The 14039-nt window shown below is 49.2% G+C and overlaps 5 protein-coding genes and 1 non-coding gene across 6 annotated transcripts; 4 read left to right on the plus strand and 2 right to left on the minus strand.

Annotated features, from left to right (window-relative positions):
* Positions 1-78: 78 nt before the first annotated feature.
* EURHEDRAFT_399384 (uncharacterized protein) lies at positions 79-2063 on the plus strand (the record flags this gene model as incomplete). The annotated part of the gene is made up of 2 exons (XM_040779921.1): positions 79-706; positions 757-2063. The coding sequence occupies 2 exons, from the start codon at positions 79-81 to the stop codon at positions 2061-2063; spliced, it is 1935 nt and encodes a 644-aa protein (XP_040642778.1).
* Positions 2064-2331: 268 nt separating this feature from the next.
* On the plus strand, positions 2332-3305 carry EURHEDRAFT_127864 (glutathione S-transferase family protein). Its single transcript, XM_040777729.1, has one exon. The coding sequence runs from the start codon at positions 2617-2619 to the stop codon at positions 3298-3300; it is 684 nt and encodes a 227-aa protein (XP_040642779.1). The 5' UTR covers positions 2332-2616; the 3' UTR covers positions 3301-3305.
* A 359-nt stretch (positions 3306-3664) lies between these two features.
* EURHEDRAFT_446448 (intradiol ring-cleavage dioxygenase) lies at positions 3665-4707 on the plus strand (the record flags this gene model as incomplete). The annotated part of the gene is made up of 2 exons (XM_040783603.1): positions 3665-3901; positions 3955-4707. 2 exons carry the CDS (start codon positions 3665-3667, stop codon positions 4705-4707), a joined length of 990 nt encoding a protein of 329 aa, XP_040642780.1.
* A 1780-nt stretch (positions 4708-6487) lies between these two features.
* Positions 6488-10433, minus strand: EURHEDRAFT_408347 (putative TGF beta receptor associated protein 1). Its single transcript, XM_040780805.1, has 3 exons — positions 10189-10433; positions 7552-10124; positions 6488-7497 (listed from the first exon to the last, which is right to left on the minus strand). Exons 1-3 carry the CDS (start codon positions 10346-10348, stop codon positions 6568-6570), a joined length of 3663 nt encoding a protein of 1220 aa, XP_040642781.1. The 5' UTR covers positions 10349-10433; the 3' UTR covers positions 6488-6567.
* Positions 10434-10899: 466 nt separating this feature from the next.
* Positions 10900-13710, plus strand: EURHEDRAFT_408348 (CCAAT displacement transcription factor COY1). Its single transcript, XM_040780806.1, has 4 exons — positions 10900-11160; positions 11232-11398; positions 11458-12303; positions 12356-13710. Exons 1-4 carry the CDS (start codon positions 11037-11039, stop codon positions 13490-13492), a joined length of 2274 nt encoding a protein of 757 aa, XP_040642782.1. The 5' UTR covers positions 10900-11036; the 3' UTR covers positions 13493-13710.
* A 138-nt stretch (positions 13711-13848) lies between these two features.
* EURHEDRAFT_t22 lies at positions 13849-13938 on the minus strand. The gene has a single exon. It is a non-coding gene; the product is annotated as a tRNA-Pro (tRNA).
* Between the last annotated feature and the right edge of the window lie 101 nt (positions 13939-14039).

The following is a 14039-nucleotide window of genomic DNA, read 5'->3' on the forward strand; positions in this document are numbered from 1 at the left end:
AGAGAGTTCGTTCTCTGTCGCCGGATTTATATTCTTTGTTTTCAGGGTGTTGAGATAAGAAGAGAAATTGCCGTCGCAATGGAATCAAGACCAGCGCCAACAGAACCGGCACCGGCCAGTGCCAGTAAACGGCCTCGATCACCTTCGGGTGACTTCCCTCCCATCGCATCTAAAATTCCAAAGACCGTCTCGAATCACCTCCAGATCAATTACCTCGCGCGGCAGTACCCGGATAACCTGCCCCTCGTCGCCGTCGATGATAACATGTCCGCCATTCTGCACTTAATCGGCGAGTATGACGGAGTCCTGCAGCGTCACGAGAGTATCGCCGGTAACCTGGGCGCGTGTCCATTAGGACCCATCTTGATTAAGCGGTTTGAGCGTTTGTTTGACGGACCGCCGCGCGTTCTCAAGTCACACGGCAAGGATCCCAACGCTATCACTTGGCTTGATGTTGTGGAGTTCGCCAAGAACAAACCTGAGCAGTTCAACCTGGAGAAGACTCGGAATGGAGTCCGTGTTTGCCAATTCTACACTAAGCAATGTCGCATTGAGATCAGCGAGGAGGACTTTGTGTTGATCGCATCGGGCATGCCCCAGAAGATGATCCCTCCACAGCCGATCATCGAGGATGAGGAGAAAGAGCTTGGCGCTTTGGAGATTTTAGAAAAGAACTTGCAGCAGATTGTTTCGGTTGCTGATCAAGGTGTGTACTTTTTCTTTCTGGGCTGTGAACGAGGTAAACTAACTTTGCAGTCTCTGCTCGAGCACGACAACTCAATCACCGCCTCAAGAACCGCCGAACTGCAATCATTGCCCGTCGTGAGAATGATGCAAATTTACATATACCCCGCTCGTTGAGTCCTGTCTGGCGTGAAGCCAACGGCCAGGGCCCAGCCAACCCACACTCGCCATCTACTGGGTTTGTCGCCGTCAATGCCCATAACAGTCGCGCAGAACCAGCTCTAGCAGCAGAAGACGGCCACCTACCTTCGCCGTTTATGTTCTCGCATTCCAACACTGAGAATATCACCATCATCAACGGAACCTCCATCAAGGGTGCATCTCCGACAACGCGCGCTGAACTCATGAAGAAATTCTTCACTACTGCAGACCGCCAAGCCCGTGGTTACGAGGACCCACCTGCTGCGACGCAAATGAGTCGACAATCTTCTTCGCGCCCACGACCCAGACCCTCGGACGCCAGCGACTACAATGGTCTCTACAACCCATCTCCAGCGACGGTCGCCATCCCGAACACTCCCTCCTCATTATTACCTCCACCAAAGTCCAACCAATCCGAGAAGGATGACGGTGGTCCGTTCAAGATAGAGATGGTAACGCGCATGGAGGAGCTTCAACGAGGCGAACGTATCATGCCTCCCTGCGATCGTTGTCGCCGTCTTCACATGGACTGTTTGAAGAACCTCACTGCCTGCATGGGCTGCACGAAGAAGCATGCCAAGTGCTCTTGGAAGGATGTTAAGGAGGAGGAGCTCCAGGAGACTCGATCCGAGCGTCCTCCCCGCGAAGTCTCGGCGGACGAGCCCTCCAAACCTCGCAAAGAGTCAACCTCTGTATCTTCACCCACGGCCCCGCTTCCCGCTTCCACTAATACTTCGGCTCCTGCTGCTCCGATCCCTGCTTCTATTCCTACTCCTGCTCCGATCACATTATTAGCGGCCGATTACGAGTCCGCGAGGAACCAGAACTCCAACGTACGCAGAGAATCGGCTCCCACGACGGCACATGGATCATCAGGTCCAATAATGGGTCCAGATCCTTCTCCACGACGAGCAATGAGTGAAATCCATGGCGCCGCCGCACCAAATCATGACCGGAGAGTTAGTCTCCACCGCCGCGATGCCCCCGATGACGATGACCCGGATGCCAATCAACGTCTGATGCAGGCAATTTGGGATACGGTGGACCACCACAGCCGGGGGGCGGCACCTGGTCCCACGCCAGACGGGAAGAGTGATGTGTCTCAAGATCGGGAGCGGGAGCGGGAGCGGGAGCGAGAGCGAGAACGAGAACGAGAACATAAGATGGTGAAAGCATAAACATGAAGCATAGGTATATTCTCTGTATATATACTATTTTCTTTTCTTTGGGTCTGGGGGATTTGGTCTTTTTTGTCTTCTTGGTTAGCGATTAGCGGATATCCCTTTGTTGAGCAATTTTTAATGATATACGAAGAGTATATGCTTGATGACATCCACACAATGCTAGGCTTCTTCAGAACTTTGCATAACTTTTATCTTGGGATACAGAAGTGGAAATAAAGTGTTGCCGGTTCCCGGTTACCGAAAGGCTTAGCATCATACCATAAATGAAGCCCAGCTAATTTCTAATCAGGTGCCTCGAGATTTGGAGGTCATACCAGAGGTTACGTTTATTCCCAGGCATGACCCGAGGTATACACATAAAAACATGCATTAGCTTTCATAAATCTCATTGCATGACGTCAATCACTAAAGGAGTAGGAGATCCGTACTTTAAATGAGCTAATCAGACCGAGATTGCCAATACTTAAGTCAGTTCAGTGTCCCATGGTTATATTAGATAGCAGTACTCCATTCATCAACTACCTCACCAATTCAATTGACCCTCACAATGTCCGGCCTCACAATCCACCACCTCCGCCGCTCCCAGTCTGAACGAGTCATCTGGCTCTGTGAAGAACTCAACCTCCCTTACACCCTAGTCTGCCACGACCGCGCCCCAACCCTGCAAGCCCCAGAATCTTACCGCTCCCTTCACTGGGCCGGCACAGCCCCCATAATCACAGACGACAATGGCAGCATCATCCTTGCCGAAACAGGCGCCATCTTCGAATACATCCTCACTAAATACGCCCACGGCCGTCTCTCCTACCCCCCAGACCACCCTCAATACGCAGATTATGTCTTCTGGCTGCACCGCGCAAACGGATCCTTCCAGCCCGCGCTCATGTCAGTCATGTACAATAAGCTGCGAGGCGGCAGCGACGAGGACCGCGTGTCGCAAGTGATGCAGAGACGGCTGCGGGTCAATTTTGAAGCGATGGAGAAGCAGTTGGGGAGGTTTAGGTATTTAGCTGGGGACGAGTTTACGGCAGCAGATTGCGTTACTGTTTTTTCATTGACGACGGGACGCTTGTTCATCCCATATGGGCTCGAGGAGTATCCGAATATCGTGAGGTATTTGGAAAGAATTGGGGAGAGGGAGGGTTTTAGGAGGGCTATGGAGAAGGGAGATCCCGGGTTGGTTCCTGTGCTGTCGGCGGAGGCGCCGAGGGAGACTATGTGGAAGTTATGATTGCGATATACTACAACTGTATATAGTTCTTGATACGATAATATAATAATGCAGACCGGCTAAAGATGTACCCGTCAATGCCGAGCGGAAACAATTCCTCTGCTGAGTCATGGGGAATTCTCCGAGTCCTTAGAATCGCCCATCGCTGATTGGCTGCCATGCTTAATCCGTAAACCCGCATCTCCATCTTGGTAACTCTCACTTGCGATGACTGACCGATATGTAATCCGCAATTGGCGGGGATTGCGGGGAGATGGCAAGCAATTGAATTCATAAAGGGATTTACTGTCTTTTGTTTTATATTATCCTTTTACTTCGTACTCTGTATCAGAAAAGACATCTACTTGTGTATCAATTTGACAAGATGGACCCCTCACAAGTCAAGATTCCGCCTATGAAAGACTTAACGGCGGACAACATCACCCAGAACGTCCACACGATTAACTCCCTATGCGAGGATGAGCGCATGAAATACGTCCTCGAACGCCTGGTCACGCACCTGCACGATTTCGCACGCGAGACCAGGCTCAGCACCCAGGAATGGATGACCGGCTTGCTCTTCCTCACAGAGGTAGGGAAGATCTGTACTGATGTGCGACAGGTGTGTTCCCCTAGCTCTAGTACATGAACGAATAAAGAAGCTAACTATTACAGGAATTCATCCTCCTCAGCGACGTCCTTGGCCTTTCCCTCCTAGTCGACAGCATCGACCACCCCAAACCCCCCGGCTCAACCGAAGGCACCGTCCTCGGTCCCTTCCACACGCACGACGCTGAAGAAATCACCACCGGCGCTTCCATGTCCCACGACCCAAAGGGTGAGCCCCTCCTCGTTGTCTGCACACTCAAAGACACAGCCGGCCGCCCAATCCCCAACGTCAAAATCGACATCTGGGAAACAGACTCCACGGGCCACTACGACGTGCAGTACCCCGGCCGCGACAAGCCCGACGGCCGATGTTACATGCACAGCGGCGAGGACGGAGTATTCTGGTTCCATGCGATTACGCCCGTACCGTATCCGATTCCGCACGACGGGCCTGTGGGCAAGTTGTTGAAGAAGTTGCATCGGCATCCGTACCGGCCGTCGCATATGCATTTCATGTTCGAGAAGGAGGGCTATGATCATTTGATTACGGCGTTGTATTTGCGGAATGATCCGTATGAGACGTCGGATGCAGTTTTTGGGGTGAAGAATTCGTTAGTTGTTGATATTGGGCGGGCGGGGCCGGAGTATGCAAGGAAGTATGGGGTTTCCGAGGATCATGCGTTGTTGACGTATGATTTTGTGTTGGTTTCTGATACCGAGACGGGTGACTTACGGGCGAGGAATTCGAAGGAGGCGTTGGATAAGTTGGGGAGGAAGGTTAAGATTGTTAACGGGTTACCTGTGCCGGATTTAGATTAAGCCCTGTTTTGTATAGTAGTTAAAACAACAATGGTATCTTCAGCATTTTCCACGAAGAACAGTGATCGTTGCCAAGTAGCATAAGTAATCAAATAGTTAGGGTACAAAGAAACGCAATATACATTTTCTGATAGCCCTAATGTCGTAGCGTCAGTGATTACATTATCCAACAAGATTGTTGGCGCTGATATGACCCGAATCCTTTCAACCTGTACTATCAAATAATACGGTGCATATCCATAATATATGTACTGTAAATAACGGACTTAGGGCAAGCAGATGCTTATGCGTAGGTTTTGAATTGGACTAAAGGATCTATTGATATAGAGTCTCGGCGAGTGCCTTGATAAGAGAATTAGATACAATTAGAAATAGTGATATGCTTGAAGAATAATGTACAGCTGTGATGATGATTCCCCAGCCCTGTTACAAGTCACTACCTCTTGGAACTCAATCTCTCCAATGCGCCTGCCACTGCTGGATCAATACTTCCCTTGCACCTGTGCGTTCAAGTCAAGCTGCCTCCCACAAATAATCTATTCCCAGAAGCAAATATCATCATCTATGTACCATCCAAACATGTTGCTGCAGGCTCCTCGCCATATCAGGGCCCAGGCCAGCGTTGGACACTCTTCATGATTACCCTGAAATGGAAATGGGTCACGTCGTTGTCGCTTCAAGTCCCAATCTGGGGGGTGGGTGCTGTCTAAACTTCAATGACTGTGGTGGTGGTGTATTATTTAAGGCATGTGCAAGATGAATGGATTAAGGCATTGAAAGTTGCTCTTGCATTGTTGATATCAGGTGTGTGTGGTCCTTGGTCTTGAAGAGGACATAATGCAACAGCTCAAACCCGCGGGAGGTTGTTCCCTTTAGGTATAAGTCCCTGGTCACTATAATTTGATTAAGCGGTTGTTCTATTGTACTCAAAACAATCAGATGCTTTACTATAAAATACAGGAAGAGAAAACTGACTCTGGCTATCAAAGCTGACAATTTTGAACTGTAAATCCCCACAGATATCATTGAGAATTTGGCCAGATACCTTCTTTGTCACGGCGCTCTACTAGGATAATGGAGCATCCAACTCATGGGTTCTACCTAGGTAGCTATCTACGAGGATAATTAACATGAGGAAGGAAGAGAGGAGGTAACGCCGTATTTATCAACAAAGCAACAAAGCAAACAACTGCACCTCACGTGATACCCAGCCAACGTGACCAGACCGTCACATTCTTAGAGAAACTATAGACGCAGGGGAAATCTCCTCAACCTCCCAAGGCTCATATATGCATAAAAATATTCCCCAGGCATCCATGTTGCGAGATCTTAATCTCCCTGGCGGTCAAATTCGTAATGACCGATGCTAAGAAGGTTACAATAAAGCTCAAAACGATACAAAGCACACACCAAGCGCATGTTCTCTCCTATTCAGATATTCATGGCTTTGTGGATCATCAGCCTCTTTCTCTTTAGCCAGTTTGTTCAGCATCCAGTCAGTATAGTGTCGGGGCTTGCAGTGACAACATCAGGATCACAAGTTCTAGAACCGTCAATCTCCCATACTAGTGACCGCCACGATGAGAATGTGTGCCTGCAATGAAGACATCGCCGGGACATGCGGCGTATGCTACATAAAACTGGATGCTAGTTGGGCACATGGTGAGGGCATTTTCTGACTTCTCTCATATGCATGCACGGAGTATGGTTGGTGTATGGAATATGAGCTCTGGATTTAAAACCATGTATCCGAGTCAGTTTTGCCTATGGATTAGATCTAGACTCATTGTACTGTTATGTATTTCATTTGCAGAGCGATCGCTAGAGTTAAGAATATACATTTGGTATCACATATCACATTCAAGCCAAAACATTGTCGTTATCATTCGCGCCATCCACCATATCCCCGAAATCACTTCCTTCCACCTGCTCGGGCACTTGCTTTTCATTTCTTTGACCTATTTCACGTATCCCTCGCACCCCCCCGTCATCTTCAATCCACCCTGCTGTTTTTTCCATTCCTTCGATATAATCCGCACCGACTCGCAAATTCAAGCCCGCACTGAGAGCCCGTTCAATCTTCACCTCGCGCGTCTGCGACATCAAGACCCGGAAGACACGCCCCAGGAACCCGCTCATGATCTCGACGCTCCAATCATCAGGAACGAGTTCTAATACTTCGCGCACATCGAACCAGGAAGAGAACCGGGATAGCAAATCAGTCGTCCGTTCAAGGCAGTCGGTTGGATCCTGAATTCGCAAAAACTCGTCTAGGAGATGGCGGAATAATTCGGTCTGCAGTGGTCGTTCTGCGAATTCTGTCAGTGCCCCTGTAGAACTGGTGCTACGGGGTCCTCCGAAAAGACAGTAACGGACAGCTGAGTCATAATCACCCAGACCGTGCGTTAGAAGTCGGAGGGCTTCCCGATGGCGTCCCTGCAGACCATCTAGGATGATGCTCTCGGAGACTAATTCATCCTGAAAAGGCTCGATTCGAGCAAGAACTGCAGGGATAGAATAGGAAAGACTGGATGGTGCGGGTGAAATCGACGAGAACTGGGTGCTGCTTCCACCACCAAGAAGTTGCAGAAGTCGCAGTCTCGTCTGCCACCATGGTTCAGATGGTATGTTGGCCGTGATAAAACTCATGTACGTTGGCTTAGGGTGTCGTAGCGCACGATATGTCGAATACGACTCGGAAAGTGATACTCGAGCTTCGGGCGAAGACTGGAGAACAGAGAGTACTGTATCCAGATAGTATGAAACAAGGTCATCCGCGTATTGGAAGTACTGAAGTAATTATCAGTGAACTGCTGTCCTTCTCATGAAGAAAGGCAAACTTACGTTCTTGAAAAAAACGAGATGTTCCAAATATGCCTGGACTGCATTAGGTGCCTGCTCTTTGAGCATTCCAACCACATCTGCAGGCTCCAGTTTGACTCTGCTCGTGCCGTCTGCAAAGACCTGGATACCAAGCTTAGGGTTACGCCCAGCCAGCCAAGAACCATACTCTTCCACTAATTGTGCGTCTTTGATCTTGACCAGATACCGGCGCATTTGCAGTTCAGCGCCAGATGGTGTCATTTCTCCGCCAATATCTTGCTCCCCTTCTATGATCCTCCGCCACGTCTTCAGCACATTTCGGGACATCTTCTGGCTCTGGTATAGGCGGCTTAGGATAAATAGCCGGTGATAGCTCTCTAGCAAGTCCACCGCCCGGTCAAAGCTACCCTTCCAATTGTCCACCAGTCGATTAAGTTCCGCCCGAATGGGAGATGATGCTCGTTGTTCCGCCGTCAAAACCGAATCCTGTTCCAAAAGCAGATGTAGAAGTGCGGCATCGACGCTGTCAAAGACGTACGTCTCATCCGTGATACTTCCGTAACCTCTCTTCTGCTGCCATGATAATAGAAAACGTTTAACCATCTCCAGGACACTGCTATCAGCCGCACCAGTCCTTGAGTTATCTTCGGTCTCTTCGGACTCCCGTATGTATTTGTCTGCAATCACTGCTAGGCCTGCTTGGATCCAGATCCCCTGGGGCCCCTGCAAAACTTCTTTCCGTAGTAATGGAATCAATATCAAAACCATACGAGGATCTAAATTTCCATCCACAAGTGCTTTTTCTGTTGCCCCAATGACAGAGTCATTCCTGCTTGCCTGGTCCATGAAGACAAGATCCCCAAGTAGCATTAGACTCGCCTTTTGTTTTACATAACTCAGACCAAGAAAGTCGCCCTCAGATGCAGGCTCGATATTCTGGGCCGATTGAATGGTATCCATGATAGAACTCCTGTCTATGATTTGACGACTATCATCATCGGTCACCTGCGCCTTTTGCAAGACATCATCCAGCTGGACGGTCAAGGGATTCCTCATTATTCGCCAGATGCGGCTCCCAGCCCACATAACAAGGCTACTTTCGCCCCTACCGAGTCCACGGGCAAACCGGGCCTCTTCTGCATTGCGCTCGGCTTCCCAGTCGCGCTCTGATGAGCTATCACCCTTCCTTAACCCTTCAGAGTCAGTTAACTCTTGGGACTCAAATAGCTCTTTCTCCTTTTGCAATTGCTCTATGGATGCTTGAGTTCTTGGGTCTGTTGCAGGAATATAGGGCAAAAGTGACGGTGTTTTAAGGCGCACCATGCGCAGCAAGCCTCCCATCTCAGAGATTTCAAGCTGGCTAGAACTGATTGTATGGCGAAGGCCAACCTGAACGGATTTCGAGTCTCGGTCCAAGGGTATTTCTACCCATCTTTTTTGTTTCTCGGCTTCGCTAGGGTCGATGTCCAACCGTTGCACTTCCAAACGCTTGCATAGTTTCCCATCTTTACCATATTCTAAGACAGCAATAATGCGTTCTTCTTTGCCATCTCCAACAGACTGGATAGGATCATCTTGATCCCTCGTGTCGATAGCAACCGATTCAGGGTACCTGTCAAAGTTGATTGTGCTACGCTCCATATCACCGTCCATATTGACAAACATTCCAACACCAGGCTCCTTCTCTGCGGTTCCCGTGACCAGCAAGAATTCATTAGCACTCGCTGACACCACATGCGGTTTCAGGCGCGTCGGTAGCGGTTTTGGCAAAGGTGGCAGTGGCTTCTTATCGGCAATGTTCAACTGTGGATTTTGTGTTGCGTCTTCCGAATTTCCATCTCGATCCTGCGAGTTTGACCGCCGCGGTGTATCAGTAGTCGAAAATGGCTCTGGCGTAACCGAGCTTGATCGATCCTGTAAAATCGATGGGGAGCCCAAACTCTGGTCATGCTGGCCTTCCACGGGAGAAGAATTGGGATTAGGCGATGACGAAGTCCTCGAGGGGACAGGTAGCGCCGTTTGCATCTCTTCTACATGGCCAGACTCGAAGATCTCATTTGACGATGATATAGGGAACAGGGGTATTTTTTGTTGATGTTCCACTTCAAGCAACGAATAAGCATGAGTATCTGCGGCGCATGCAATTGATCCCCTTCTCGCTGCTACCAAGCATCCTGGAAATTCGATGTACCTCATACGCCGAGCATCATCACCAATTTTGACCAGCATGATTCGGTTCTGGAGTGCAACCATAATCGCAGGTGGTTCGACGTCATCTGGTTCCCTGTTCATGTCAATACCACCAATCCAGCGACAGTTGTTGACTTTTGTATTTCCGAATGCCGGGCTGAGCTCCGGCAGCAGGTAGAATGTGAGCGTGCCATTGCAGAGTATACAGGCTTTGTTGACCGACGGAAGTAAGATAATCTGCTGAACGCCTTGGCCGGTAGAAGTGGTGGAATTTTGGGAGTGGAAGATCGGCAGCCGCGATGCGAGGATAAAGGAAGATTCGTTCGATTCGTCAGAGGGATCAGTTGGGAGACAGACGAAATGTAAAACCTCCGCGGCGGAGGTACCGATGTAGAGGTTGTCGTCTGTTTTGTATAGCAATTAATCGAAATGACCTTATGTCTCAAACAAAACGAGCTGGAATCTTACTCCAGTATTCCACATAGGTAATATGGATGTCCGCATTGAGATCTTCGTTGGCTAAGGGCAAGTCGGCGAGTAGCTCTCGGAGGATGTACGGAGCCGCTTGGGGAGGAGTAATCCTCCTTCTCTTGCGGGGACTGACGGCATCATCTTCTGGTCTCATCATGAGCCCATTCCTGGCCGTTCAATTCCCTCAGGCTCCTCTGCAACGCTTTGTAGGTGATATGTATAAGTAAACAAGTCGACGTTGTCCCTCCGCCAGCCAGCCATGGACGATGATGGATGTCACAAGTGGGTCAGTCAGTAGTGCTGAGTCAGCTTTAGCCATGTGATTGCATGCAGGTTGATATCAATCGATGTCATTTGAACTCAACACTACTATCTAGAGAGGCTTGTGGGGTATTAAAACTGTGCTATGTAACATAATAGTGCTCCCTATAGATTCGAGCGCAGGATACTACATATTTTGGTGCTTGGCAGGGACATACAAGTACAAACATCCGAGGATCTCCATATCCAGTGCATATTGTAGCTGCCGTCTACAGGACATACGCTGTCAGCCCAGCAACTTGTAAGGTGTGAGACCCTTTTTCAGCCTTTTTGTCTCTTCTATATTAAGCCCGTATAGTTCCTCTGTTTCATACGAATTGCCTATTCTGGGCAAAGGATCAAGCAGCTTACGCGGTCGGAATATCATCGGGCCGCTCCGCGTGTCCTCCGCATTGCGATAACCATCCAGTCTCACAGCCAGAGTGTCTTCAATCTATACAGCTTGTTTTTTTCTTGGTTCTCTGTTTCTCTGTGCTCGTCTGGGGGTGCTGGTTTGATATTCGCTTGCTCGCAAGGAGAAGAAAATGGATACGTTCGCGTTCACAGAAGGCATCGTCCCCGGATCAAACAACCAAGATGCCGAAAAGGACACCGGGAGACTCCCCGAGGGGGCCAACAAGTTCCAACGTGCCATTGCAGCCTGGCGAGGTATGGGGAAAGATTTCTATACCCATCATTAAGCTGTTGAGCATAGGGCTGACATATGGGATACCAACTAGGCATTGATCTAGCCAGCACTATCGCGAAATTAGACGGCACCGCTTCGGACATTGTCGCACAGCAACGTGACTCTCTCGTCCAAAGAAAGGACCTCGCTCAAAAGACAAAGGACTTCAAGAAGCTTGATGACGCCTCGAAGTTAGCTGAACACAAGAGTCTCTTGAAAGGTTGGCGGTGTTCCCGTTCAAAGGTTCGGGTCCGGAAGGGCTAACAGGATGCTTGACAGCCTACCAGGGGTTTATCGACGTCTTGACTAACCAAGGCAAATCTTCGTCCTCTGCATTCCTACAGTTGTACTCTTCGCTATCAGAAGCGCCTGACCCATACCCACTTCTCGAAGCCTCGGTGGATTCGCTTGTTGTCTCAGAAGAAACGGTTCCGAAATTGACATCGGAGAAGGAGCAATTGCAGAACTCTGTGGACCGATTAACGTCGCAGCTGGATAATACGGAGAAACGACTACAAGAAGAACGGGCCGCGCGCAAGAAACTGGAAGAGAACCAAGACGCTAGGATAAAGGAGATCGAATCATCGTGGTCAGCCGTGTTAACGGAAAAGACAAATAACTGGGCAGCGAAAGAGAAGAGCTTGGAAGAGAAAGTGGAAAATCAGGAACATTTGTTGAAGGAAGTCAAAGCAAGCTATGAGGTATCACAGCGTTTAGACCAGGACGATGGTGGTGACGCTTCTCGAAACGGCGCTACAGCAGCCGAATTGGAGCTCGTATCTACCGACTTGGAAAAGACTAGTCTGCGGTTGGCAGAAGTAGAAGCTCGAAATGAGCAGCTGAGACTTGAGCTGGCTCAGGCCGTATCGCATCCGCAGCCAGAGCAGATGTCTGTTGAGGACGACCCGTCATATCTTCGCCTGCAGTCGGAGAATTCGTCTTTGCTTCGGAAGCTAGATGCAGCAAGGTTTGATCGAGACTCTGAACGTCATTCATGGGAGACCAAGGTTTCGCAATCCGAGAGACAAAGCTCGAAGGCGGCTGCTGAGAAGGAAGAGCTGCGATCGAGGTTAGAGAAGATGGCTGACTACGAAGACATTCGTCGGGAGCTTGAAATGATCAAGGTATGGGTCGTACATTCTTCTAATGCAGTGTACCTGCTAAAAATATGGACAGTCTATCGAATTTGCTGCAGGTGATGATGACGATACGGCAGACCTTGAAAACGATACCATCGGCGCTGCATCCAATGGCGCTGCGTCGAAGAAGAAAGATGGCAACAAGAACAATAGTCTGGAGCAGCTGCTGATGGCCAGGAACAAAAAGCTGACAGATGAACTTGCCATCCTGAGGGTATCTCATCGTGATCTTCAGGGTCAGCTTGAAACACTACGCAATGATCTCTCTAGCACGAAACAAGAGCTTGATAAATCGCAAAGTCTTTCGACAACCCTTGAGAATGATCTTTTGCGAATGCAACAAGAAGCAGCTAATGCTTTCCCGACTTCGGCAATGTCTGTGGCCGGTACTTACACATCAAGACATCCTCGCCCATCGCGGAGAGGAGAAACATCACCAACATCGTCGATCATTTCAGGTTTTGATCAGACTATGACATCCTCCAATACAATGGACTCCTTGCGTGCTGGAGAGCCTGTCGGAGGGGGCTCCGGCATTTTGCCTATGATTCAAGCCCAGCGAGACCGCTTCAAGAAGAAGAATTCGGAGCTTGAGGAAGAATTGTCGAAGATGTACGATACAGTGAAATCCCTGAGACAAGAGATTGCTTCTCTCCAGCGAGATAACCTCAGTCTCTATGAAAAGACGCGGTATGTATCCGCGTACAGCCGGGGTCATGGGGCATCATCCTCCGTTTCTGCCTACGGCAATAAACCAAACACTACCTCTGTTCATCTCTCACCAGACACACCATCGGGGCTGTCTCTCGACCGATACCAATCTGCCTACGAGGCACAAATCTCTCCATTTGCCGCATTCCGGGGTCGAGAGTCAGCACGGGCATATAAACGCATGAGTCTCCCGGAACGGATTGTCTTTTCTCTCACCCGCATCATCCTTGCCAATCGGACGAGCCGAAACCTCTTTGCAGGGTATTGCTTCGCTCTCCACGTTCTCCTTTTCGTAATGCTGTATATGATGAGCACGGTCGAGATTGAAAAACATAGCACCTCCAGTCTGGGTGCAGCAGCTGCAATGGCTGGGACTGCTGCTAGTTCCGGTGGCAATAGTGGTTATGCCGGGGGGCAGTTACGGAGTGATGATTGGCAGCCCGAGGGGTTCAATGGTGCATGATCATTGCGCTTTTTTGTACGATGTACTGTTGGCGTTTGATATGTTTCTTTTACTATCGCCTGAGTTAGCCGTGAATTTGATATCTACGGATATTCTTTGCTTCAGGCGATATCGGCGTTTGATGGTGAATTGGGTCCGGATCCGTGATGCTTAGCTTAACCTTGTAGTTTTAGATATGTCCCAGACAATATAGATTCACTTGCTGCCATACCAATTCTCCCCTTTCCACTCTCAATATAACAAGTATTGTCTGTCTTACAATGAATGCCCTTTGGTCAGGCAAAGATCAAACAATATAGAGCAGAAAGTTCCAAGGGAACAAAAAAAAACAAAAATAAAAATAAAATAAAAGAAACGGCCCGAGCCGCGGATCGAACGCGGGACCTCTCGCAGATATGCTTGGGTTATTTCCCTAAGCGAGAATCATACCACTAGACCACCCGGGCTGTTGTGTGATTGCAGGTTTCTTCTGCGATTACATATCGCTTTTTTCTTTTTGGTAGTGTCGCCTTTTATGTCTACATTGTTCGTCACTCCAGCGAGAATA

This window comes from Aspergillus ruber (genome assembly GCF_000600275.1).
Source record: "Aspergillus ruber CBS 135680 unplaced genomic scaffold scaffold00002, whole genome shotgun sequence".
NCBI classification, from domain to species: Eukaryota; Fungi; Ascomycota; class Eurotiomycetes; order Eurotiales; family Aspergillaceae; genus Aspergillus; species Aspergillus ruber.